The 12,155-nt window shown below is 39.3% G+C and overlaps 1 protein-coding gene across 6 annotated transcripts in view; it reads right to left on the bottom strand.

Annotated features, from left to right (window-relative positions):
- The window catches only part of CDC42SE2 (CDC42 small effector 2), an 87,352-nt gene that overhangs the window by 29,517 nt on the left and 45,680 nt on the right, over positions 1-12,155 (bottom strand). For all 6 annotated transcript variants that reach the window (XM_064641537.1, XM_064641540.1, XM_064641538.1 and 3 more), the window contains one exon: positions 3,913-4,236. In XM_064641537.1, coding sequence (XP_064497607.1) covers positions 3,913-3,966 — 54 coding nt within the window. In that variant the 5' untranslated portion in view covers positions 3,967-4,236. The remainder of the gene's footprint in view (positions 1-3,912; positions 4,237-12,155) is intronic.

Below are 12,155 nucleotides of genomic sequence, written 5' to 3'. Positions count from 1 at the left end.
TCGGCTTTTGCTTGGATTCTACCACGGTAAAAACCTCTGGCTACTTAAGAGCAAGACTTAAGACACTATCAGGAACATGCTTCCCTGATTACCCTTGTTTCTTTGAATACTTGTTTTCCTCATTCATCACCCTATTTCAGAGAAGCTTAGAGACCCAGTTTCAAACATGTGCCTTCCATGACCATGGGTAATGCAGTTTCGGATACACCAAGCGAAATATTTAGCAACCAAAGTATTATTTTAGGAGAGGGAGCAGAACACTGCTTTCTAAGACATCTGTGTTTTGTTTCACAGCTGGAGGGTGGATCCATTTAGCACCAACAGAAGACAAAAAGCTGTGCCGCGATACAGATCACTGAAAGATGATGGTAACACTCGAATACTGTCTTTGAATTAAGGACCCTCAAAGTGCACTAGTATATAACTGCAACGTTGTTATGTTCTGCTCTAGGGTATGCTATTAGAGAAGTAATGGCAGTGAAATTCAGTAACTAATACGTTCTTGTTGTTCTTCTATAAAATTGACTGAAAGGGCTCATGCATGCACGCAGTTTTCATTTTAAGTGCACTATAGCTGAAAAAAACCAGAGATGCTGCACTTGACAATTTCTAATACAATATGCTATGATTTTGCCAGAAGAAAGTAGAGACAGTTCTTGCACCCTGGATTTCAAGAGAGGAGGAAACTCCTTGGATGCTCAACGGATGCTGAATGGATGCTACAAATACCACAGAAACATGCAAACTATCAGAAGTTTCATTTTTTCCCCCTCTAGTGAAGAGGCTTAACGTTTATGTCACTATCCATGGCATTAAAGGTGTCTCAGACATCAGCAACTGCCAGAGATAATGAGAAAAAAGCTCATCTTTCAGAGAATGCCACCAAGCAGAAGGAGACGACCTAGGAGACAGGGGAGAATGGAAGCAGGTTCGTGGTGGCAGGCAAGTCCCTGCCCAGCCTGCCTCACCTTCCCAGGTGCCCCTATACAACAGGCATGGAACTGGATGGACAGACAACTGATGATAGACAAGATTTTCCTCCTTTCTCTGGTGCTGATCCACCTTTCTCTGGTGACCAGTGAGAGGAACCGAGGGAAAAGCACGAAGCTGTGTCAGCAGCTGCATGGGCTGGATATTAGGAAAAGGTTTTTCACCCAGAGGGTGGTTGGGCACTGTAACAGGCTTCCCAGGGTCACAGCACCAAGCCTGACACAACTCAAGAGGCATTTGGGCAATGCTCTCAGGCACCATGGTGTGGTTCTTGGGGCTGTCCTGTGCAGGGCTAAGAGTTGGACTTGATGATCCTTGTGGGTAACTTCAGACTCAGGATATTAGGAAGAAATTCATTACAGAAAGGGTGATCAGACATTGGAATGGGCTGCCCAGGGAAGTGGTGGATTCTCCATCCCTGGAGGTGTTTAAGATAAGACTGGATGTGGCATCAGTGCCATAGTCTGGGAACCACGGCAGGGTTGGATCAAGGGTTGGACTTGATGATCTCGGAAGTCCCTTCCAACCCCTATGGATGATTCTACGACAAATATAAGTTTAAAAACAGAAGAAACATTTTGAACATTGATCAGAACAAGCAGCAAGTTAACTTCCTGCTTTCAAGGTCTATTTTGAGAGGCTGGTGGTTGCTGGTCTTGCTACAAGACCATATTAGTCCACCTGCAGAAGAAGTACACTTAAACATGCAATGGCTGACCACGAAAGTTCAGCTGGGACACTGTTAGGCAGGCCATGAAGAAGTTGAGATGCAGGAGTTAAAATGAAAGAAGGCACAGGAAAAGGATGAAACTGGGCAGATTAGGCATTTCTCCTTAGCAGCTGGACTCAACTGACAGGCTGAGTGCAGAGCAGGGGAATGACAGGTAACTTTTCTGCAAGTTTGCATGTTTCACTTAGCTTATGATACAATAGGGCAATAAGTAACAGTATTTTGGGCTAAAAATGAGCAGGTTTTTCAGCATGTAAGTCTCCCAAACATGCAATTACACGGCACCTGCAGAGACAGGGGAAACACTGCTTCCTCACCACTTGTCTCATTTTTCAGTTTGCCTCACATTTACAGTACCTGCTTTGCTACACATCAGAGACAGAAAACGTTCCTGTACTTGCTCAGAGGTACACCTGTCTGATTAAACACCCCTCTTAGTGCAACAGTGTATGGCAGAACAATGGCTGTACAACACAACACAACAGGGGAAAGGACAATTAAATGCCTTTGGTCAAGCATGCCACAAAGTGCACACATTCCATTTTTTTCTGAGATGCATCCTTAAGAATTTTGGCACTTCATAACAAGCAAGTCTCCTATAGCATTTGAAAGGCAGATTTCAGAAACTAGGTCAATGCTCAGCAATGTGCTATTTGTATCTTAAACACAAGGATGGTTTTAATTATCAAGCAAATGCACACCACTATATCAGCAGAAACAAAAAAAATGGGTTGCTTCCCTTTTCTCCACTTTTGAAGTAAATTTCCCACCCGCTCCATGAGTCATGACCCACAGATCTCCATGTGCTATATTAATGTATGTGCATTTCTTGGGCAGTAACTTAAACGTATTGTGAAGCTTGAGTCAAGACTCTGTAAGGAACTGAGCCTTGAGGTTCTCAAAACCAAAGAGAATATTCAGTTTTTCTACCTGAAACATTTTGAACTGTCATATCTTATTCAAATATATGTTCAGAAATCAAGGCAAATAACTTTGGCTACCTATGGATGCAGCTAGCATTTTAAAGGATTGCATGGTATACAAGCAACAGGAGAGGATCTCAGCTTCCCATGTTGGTCTCTCACAGTTCATCTCCCACAGCTCTGCTTCACTAGGATTGTGATGAAGTTACACTTATTAGTTCAAAATGGTAATGGTCATACTTTAATATTTGCATGCCATCCAGTCTGGCATTCAGGTTTTGTGCAATGACAACCCCTAATGTGAGATATTTTTTTTCCCCCCTCAATCCCTTGGCTTCCCCAAAGCCAAATATTAACATCTGAGCATATTAACGTGAGTTTACTCACTCTGGGATTCTCCTGGTCACTGTAATACCAGCACATCCTTTAGTAGTAACTGGGCTTTTTTTCACATAATGGTAAGATCACTGTCATTTCTGTACATTCATTAACTTGATTTGAATGCCACCATAGAAGGATTTTTCTCACAATTCTAAATTCTGGTTAATTTTACCTTCATGCAGGCAGACTTTCTCCCAACAGCACTGAACTCAGAAACATACTCTAAAGGTACTTAGAGTACATGAAACCCAAGTACATTTCCCAAGAATTTTTCTGTTTTCCTTACACGTGCTTTGAAATGTTCTTTCATCCAACTGTTCACTATGTAGTTTTTCACACAACCACCATTTCAAATTCCACTTAAAAAGAAAAAGTATTTACAATACGAGTGCATCCCTTCACTCTTTAAAGATTCACTCTAAAAATTAACAAGAACTATTAAAGCTGAAATCCTTGATTAAATTAAGGCAGTGGAGGACTGAATTTCACTTTGAACTTTTTAACAGATTCCTTCTCCTATCATAATCTAGCCACACCCATAGGTGGGCCTTCAGCCATATAGAAGTCAGGACATTTACAGATTTCCACTAAAAAGTTATTTACTCTAGGATGACAGTTTACACCCTCATCACCCTTCTCTTCTCCTCCTCTTCAATTCAAACAAATACAAGCTCTTTTCAAGGATAGATCTGATCTTAAGGACAGGAAAATAGGAGTACAACAGTAGTTTGGAACAGACTTTTTTCTGTCCCCAGCAAGGCAGGATGTTAATTAATTCTCACCAAGCTTGGCCAAACAGCACTAAATTAAAAAGCCATAAGAACACCAGAAAATGTGAACAATGTAGTTAATTATATTAAAACAAAGCAGTGCCAATATCATACTTACAGGCTGAGGCTGTTCTGCAATACAGCAGTTGAAACACAACCAAAACTCACTCATTGTTTACAGTCTGAAGTGGGAATGCAGATGAAATGCAGGACTCAACCTTCCTAAGCCTGTCTGCAGATAGCAAATTCTTCAAACAGGTTTATTTATAATGGCTCCAATGTGAAAATCTTTTTTTTCTGTTGAGCTCTTTCTCCAAAGACAAGTCAGTCCCAGGACAAACAACTTGAAGGCAAAAGGTTATTTTAGTCTTCTTTCAGAAGGTTGATTCCAGCACCACAGAAATGTTATGTATGCTTCTTTGGTCCCTAGCGTTATGTGAACCTGAAAAGAGAAGTACATTACATCAAAAAGAGAGAATATACAGAACCTCAAGCTCCCAGCCAGCCACCCACGGCACCAATTTGTTGGTAATATCCTGAATCACAGACTGAAGTCATGTGCTTATTTCTGCAGTGACTACCAAAAATGGCATATACCATAAAATCCACATGAGGCCTACATTCCAGCTTTGGTTAGATGAAGTGATAGTAAGAACTGGCATCCAATCTTTTGGCAGTCATCTTGGTTTTGATTGGTTTTTAACTTTCAAATGTCATTTCAGAAAGTGATAATTTGCCCACACACCCCTTTAAACTTCTTAGGGAAATGTGCCTCTTGACATCATATTTCTCAATGGAAAAGTTACTCAGTCCATTCACAGTGTGAGGTTTAAATAGCATATAACCTCAACCCTGTCACACAATTGTCAATCCAAGGGATGCTTTCCTAAATGTTGAGGAAACAAATAAAATTTATGTACACGAAAAATTTGCAAAGTGGCTGGACTTGGTCTACACAATGTATTCTCCTTCCACTCTCTTCTACCCTATGTTTCACGTACAACTGATTTCAAAACAGGACATCGTAGAGTTTGAAATTGTTTCCTAAAAGCTCTAAAATTCCTCCAGTGGAACAAATGAGGCTCCAGATTCCAACCATTCCTTTGCTAAAATACTGTTTATTGATAACTCTCCATTCCAGTTTCTTTCAGTAGGAGCGCAATAAAAATTCCTGTGAGATTTCATTTATCTTGAAATTTATCATAAACTTGACTTTAAGAGAAAGCAAGATAACAAGTACTCTGAAGTTTTTACATCCATACTCCTTAATAATTCTATATACGACTGTGTCTTCACTCGTACAAACATTTGCATAGCTATGTATCATTACTTCAGTGCAATTCCTCACAGTATGAAGTGGTTTGGAGACTCCATGGGATGCATAAAACTACATACACACACACACATATATATAAATATACACACACATTCTGTGTCAGAGCAGTTCCACTTTGATACCACCTTCATCAGCTCTCTATACGACTGAAAACATGATGAATTTTAAACAGCAAGACCTGGACTAACAAAGGAAACCTTGACAAGAAAATACTCTGTTGTTCTCTGCAGTACTGGCATTTGCATGCTACACAAATTTCTTTTCTAAATTTCATTCAGTATGTAACAAAATCAGAATTCAAACACGGTTAACTCCTGTTAGCGTGTAACGTTTGACAATTCTAGTTCAGTAACTGTACAGCTTATGCCTTCTTAAAATGTGGTTGGTTTACTTCTGAGAAGATAGGCTCCAAGTTGTTCTGAAGCACAGGAATGACTCCTCACTTTAGATTAAAAGCTGCTGAATAACAAAGCCAACCTAGAGATTGTGAATAATAGTCTCTGATAACATGTTCATTCTTAAAAATATATTTTATCTTCTATTGCCTGGTATGGTGCTATATTTGCCTTTAGTTTCATGATTCTTTTTCAGGATTTCAACATTTGGACAACATTTTTTCAATCTGCTGTCTTTTAATTAAAAAAAACATGGTTGACATATCACTAAGTCTGGAGAAAACTAACATTAAAAGCACCTCTTAAAAGGCAAACAAACACTTAGCAGGATTTGTTAGAGCTCCAGAATTTTGTACTCCACCCTGGCCTGTTAAACATGATTTTTTTTTTACAGTGGCAAAATGATTATAAAATATAAGGTATAAATCTGCTGCACTGAAAAGGAAAGAAAAACAATTAATCTGAAAAGAAAAAGGCGTATCTGCGCTGCGATGTCAGTGGTGACATATTAGGAACTTGTCTTACACTGCTAGTTTCCTGTTTAAAGAACAAGTTGAAACAGGAAAATTCTGCTGTTCTTTTCCAAATTATTGGTTATAAAGAAAGAAAATAAAAAGCACCACACTGACCTACAGCTACTAGTCAGGCAATTACGTAGCATCAGCACACCAGCAATCTCGTGGGAAAGTGTTCCTCCAAAGCCTGAACTGCACCTCAAACCTGGCTGCAGTTTATGAGGTCCCAAAACCCGTGTGATATTTTACAGCTACTTCCCTGCTTTGTCATAGGATTAAGATTTGAATCATAGAACCACAGAATGGTCTGGGCTGGAAGGGACCTTAAAGATCAGAGGCTGAAGAACACAGTTCATGACCACAGCTCTGCCACCCTTTGTGTTTGCTCTTTACACAGTTTATGGTGCTCAGAGCTGCAGAACACTGTAGAGCTCATGTGGAAAAGATAAGGCACTTACTCTGTCTGAACTGGTAAGTTTATCAAGTGATGAGTGGTGAAACACCTATTTGCTTTTCCCACGTAAACCTTCTGAACTCTGAGTGCAATTTATTTTAGAGTGTGTGATTCACATTGCAAGAACACGCAGGACTATCATGCTGAACAACTTTGTTCAGCATCTTAAGGCTTTTATACCTTATTTATTATTTCAGTCTCATACCATTTACAGACATTCTAAGTAGCTTGGAGAAATTAAGATACTAAAAAATAATACATTGTTTAATATTTAGAGTGAAAACCAGTAAGGTAATTTTCATTACTCTAAGGTTTATTCCACGGTGACTGGTTCACTGCAAAACCCAAAACTATGGCTGACTGTAAAGTACCAGTCATAAAGGCAGCAAGTGCAAACACAGCATTAACGAATAGTTGGGGCAGAGCACATTCTGTTACAGTTTCACCCATTTTTCTTACTAAAGCAGTATTAACTTCTCTGTGGGAAATATACAGAGCAGGAAAGGTAAACAAAGAAATCAATTTTCCCCCCAAGCTCTTTATGTTTACTGATAAAAAGCAGGTTAGGCAGCATTTACCTTAGCTGATCCATACAGGAATATGCTGTATGCAGTGGAGGGTCAGTTAAAATAAAGCTACTTATTAATTATATAGCTTAAGAACAGCTGCTGTTTTTTTTTAAAAAGCATCTATATAGTTCCTTTTAAGGGTGAACCCTCTATGTCCTCTGACTGCACACTGTTCACTGCGGCTTCAAACAGGAAGTGCAGCAACAACACTCTTTGACAATTACTTGAAGCAAATAAAACCACAGGAAGAGAGAAAAAAAATGACAGCAGGTGTTAGTGTCTGAATTTAGCTAGATTTGCTTCAAAGCTCAGACTACTGCTAAGGAGAAGAGGGGGGGGGAAAGGTAAAAAAAAAAAAAAGAAAAACAAAAACCCAAAACCCCAAACTGTGAACAAAAAATCATAACTAAGTATGCCATGTCATGACACAACATGATGACATGTACATGATAATGTGCACATGTATGCACAGTCACAATCAGACCTACTAGCATTTTAGTTTCAAGTACTTTATCAGAAAGAAATTTACAGTTATTCTTAATATTCTTCTTATTGGAGATTAATTCACTAAAATACATGGTTGCTCTCCACTGGGGTTTTTTTTGCCCTAAAGGTTTTAAAAAGCTACAATTAGTTTCAATCCTGCAAGCTGTAAGTAGAAAAACTATCATTTCTGAGCGTATTTTTAAGACTTCATGCTTTTTTCACTTTAAACCTCTGTTGTAGCCACACATTTTCCTCTTGATGATGACTACACAAAGTCAAGTGGCAGCCAGAAGTGAGGAGGAAAGAGGATTAAGGTGTGTCCAAACCAACAGAGGGGTTGCAGTGGTGCACACTTCCGTACACTTACAGCTGTAGCAACTGGAGGATGATCTCCAGCTCTCAAAGGAAGTGAGAAGTGTTTATTCCCTTGCCAGTCTCACGTTTTTAAATAAAACAACTTACAAGAAGCAAGAGGTTTTAAACAAACACAACCTATGGGGAAAGCTGCCTTCAAGCATGAATTCTGTATCAGAAACTATCTCCTCACCGGGGCACTGCACTTACAGAAACACTCTTCCTCCCTTCACTGCTACCAGAACAGGCACTTCTGGGGACTCGGGCACTCACATTAATGCACCAATTATCTTTTGCACTTTCAGGTCCTGAGAAACCTGAGCTGCAAGTAACTCTTGCCAGACAAAAGAGGGACAACATTCACCATCAACACAGGCCAAATAAGGCTGAAATCCCTTCTTCATTTCCTCTTAATTTTCCCATATCGATTCTGTCCCAACCCCCAGCCAAGTGCTTTAGGGTTTAGTTTAAGGACATCTAAGAAACTTCTTCAACATTTGAGTTAGACTTTCTTGTAAGTTTTCAAGTCCTGAACACATTGGTCCTGACTCTGTGAAGAGGTTATTTTATCCACGTCTTTATAATATAGTTCTGCACATTATGAGTAAAGCCATTTATAAGATTTTATTACAGGGTTTTATTTTGGGATTACTGGTCATTTGGAATCAGTTCTTATTTTTTGTCCCTATTTATACTGAAATGGTTTGCATTAGTATATTTTCAACACAGAAACAAGGTTGTACTTCAAATCAAGCTCAACACAAATTAACTACTACATAAATGACTACAGTACTTTTCTTCTGAGTTAAAAGTTTGAAAGAGTGATGAAAATGAGGGAATAGGATACAGGCACTATTATGGAATACATAAAGAGATAGATGGGTTGATTTATTTTTTTTAAATGTTGTTGTCGGTAATAGAACGGAGTCTGGCTTGACAAACAATCTCATCTTTCACTGGAACCAGAACACCTCCAGCTTTTGTGTTTTCAATTTTTAGGAAGCCATCACAAGTTTCCCTGCAAAAAAATGTACCCACCTAGGCTAATACATGGGAGTGCAGCAAAAGATACAGGAAGGAAACCACAGTAAGTTTGTAAGGAGAAATACTAGGCTTTTCCTATCAGGTCACTGATACCATATTATATTTAAAAAAAAAAAATAAATTCCCGTTAGTCGAAGTTTTAATTGGTCAATAACATTTTCTTCTTAAGTGGCAATCCCTATTGAGGGTAACACAAAAGAATGCTTTTCTCAGCTAGCCTCCTTGCTAATTCTAACTGGTAATATCAGTCAGAGAGGAAAAAATTCCCAGGGCAAAGTAAAGGTTCAAGGCAGGCTGTCAACAAGGTACCATTTCCATAAAGAATGGAAAGAAAAAAACCCAAAACAAACCTCAAATCTCCCTGAAGAACACCCAGTTACTATTCTAAAGTAATGATTGGGAACCCACAATATTTTCATCCAGAGAGACCATAATTTTAAAAACAGAGTAGCATTAAAAGGAAGGGAATTGTCATGCTCATGACAAACTGCATGCAGATCACACAAGATAGGGACTCCTACCTTTTTTTAATATGACAATAGATAAAAAGCATTATTCACAGCCTTTATAATATTCTTTTTTTCACAGGAAACAAATACATCAAAGCAATTTTCAACAAAGATTCAGGATAGAGGAAAGGAGTAAGTGTGAACAAGAGGAGAAAAGGTCATTAAAACTGCAAGCAATTCAGAGAGGCAAACTCTCACCAGTACAGTAAGTGTTTCATGTCAAAAAAAATCAATCACCATAGCACACCACTACTGCAGATTTTAACCATCTATGGTAAAACAGCCTTGCAACACAAGTCTGACATTGCATCTGAAGACATTTTAAGGCACTTCAGCAAATTATTGCTGTCACTTCTGCTGTCCTGAAGGCAGGCTGGTGTGCAGCACCAATTTACACACCCGAGGCAAGGTGTTTCTATTTCTTTGTTCCATTTTGCACAAAGTAGGGAGCTGATGGGTAACCCACAAAAGGCTGTCTCCCAAGTCATCAAAACCTTACACTATTTATACATTTTAACAAACAAATAAATCACTGGCTACAAGTGATTCACTGGCTACAATGAATTCACTGGCTACAAATTACATAGTTCTCTTATTAATTAGTACTATATCTTCTACTGCTTAAATGATTTTCTCACTTCTCATGCTAATTAGTCTGCATGCTCAGTCGTCCTCTTTTGAGTCAGTGGGTTTCTTGAGTCAGTGGGCCATGAGTCAGTGGTCACAATCTCCCTCTGCCAGAATTACCTTTTATTCAGCTGGAGCTGATTTCAGCACAGTTGCTGAGTTAGCTTTGTTAGTTTCTTCCTTATCTTTAGAGCTCTGCCAGAAGTCCTTGTGGCCTATGAATTCTGCATTGTTTTTGTCTACTATCAGTAGCACATCCTTCTCCCCAGTCTTCATTAACTTCTCCCCAAGTCTGAGATCATGGAGCCATGTCAGGCCTTAAACCTTAACGAGGCAATTCTACTAACAAGTAATTTATCTAATACCTGGACATCACTTCGTCCCCTCCCACTCAAGGTCTCAAATTATGAGACCAATTGCAGTAAGCAAAAACAGCATCACATTTTGTGACACTATGTTCACTCAGTCACCCAGCACCACTATCTAAGGGTTCACACGCCCCTGTTTGGAAAGCCAGATGAAACATCTCTGTTCAAGCTGCTCTTGGCACAGGGCAATGCAATGTTCCAAATAGGAAGAGTGCATCAGCTCAAGCAGCACGTCTCTGCTTTAGCTTTCAGTTCCACAGCTTGCAAGCAACAAAAACAGCAACAGCTTTTTGTTCGGGGTGCGACAGAACTGTGTACTTTTTTAATCTGCTTTTTTAATAGCCTTACTATTTATATATATTTATTCTCTAGCCCTTTTATAATTTCTCTATTATTAGCTGCTTTAGATGATTTGAACTCTGCACGTGCACCTGCATGTAGGCACATGGGAGATTGCTTAAAGGAACTTAAAAGTTAAGACAAATTACATTTTCAAAGACACTTTGGATCAATGTAGAGAAGAAGTGGAACTCGGGTCTTTTAGAGCGTGTAGTCACAGAAGCTGTAGGCAGAGACCTATTAGTTCATGCAGCCCATTTTCTCATGAGTATCAGTTCCCAGGAAGCAGTACAGTCTATTGTTACTGTCCACTGGACTGTACTTTCAGAAATCACATTAGATGACCACTCTGCAGCTTAATACAGGTGACAGAAGTTGGCTTCAACTTCTACTGCCCTTACTGGTTGCTCATTTGAAGAGCACTCACACAAGAACCACACATACATAAGTCTAAATTAGGCTACAGCTGGTCTGGAGTGGTATCAGTTTTTCCTGACTAGACACTTCAGAGCAGTATATTAAGCATTTGGTTTATCTTACAGGAAGTCCATCTTCGGACAGAAAATGGAGCAGAAGCACATGCAATACCACCCAAGTCAGGTAGGAAAAGCAGGATGTTACTGGGGCATATGGCAGAGCCAGAAACCACAGAAATTTTAGAACTGGTGAGAGGTGGTAAGTGATAATTAGGCCTGTTTGGATTTTGCTCTAAACTTGAGCTTGGGGAGCTGCACCAGTAGACAGACTGACAAAGCACGTCTCAAAAAGAATGCTCTAGTCAGGGATCTGCATACATGTAAAAATGCTTACTGTAGCATTATGTGTGCTTTCTAACCAGACCACGTGGAGAGAAAAAAAAAAAAAAAAAACCAACCAAAAACCAACCTGATAAATTGCCTGGCTTATTCTTAGTCGTCCATCAATAGCCTGAGATCTGGCAGCACAGCACTGTGTACCATGCAGCACAAAGTGACACCTGGACAGGAGGGTCAGGTTTCACCTTTGTCTAGCAGCATACAGCAAGAAATGGTTCTCTTCCCCTGCCTTTAGACATTTCTTAAGTCACTTAAGGGAATGGAAAATCTAGACATAACCATAGCAACAAGGAAATTTGGTTCCTGTACCATAATTTAAATATGCCATAAAGCATAGAAGAGTGTCTTGATTCTGTAACACTTAAACAATTGCAAAAAAAATAATGAACTGAAATACAACTACTAACAAGTACACACAAGAGAGCTTTTAGACTTCCACAGAACAGATAACCCTTCTTAGACACTTTTACACATAAGAAACCTACCAAACACCACGACTGCATGTGCATGCACATATCCATATGAAGCCACACACACACAACCTGTAATT

Source organism: Pseudopipra pipra, chromosome Z, assembly GCF_036250125.1.
Source record: "Pseudopipra pipra isolate bDixPip1 chromosome Z, bDixPip1.hap1, whole genome shotgun sequence".
Taxonomy (NCBI): domain Eukaryota; kingdom Metazoa; phylum Chordata; class Aves; order Passeriformes; family Pipridae; genus Pseudopipra; species Pseudopipra pipra.
Note: the sequence above shows the minus strand (reverse complement) of the source record. Positions and strands in the feature narration are given on the sequence as shown.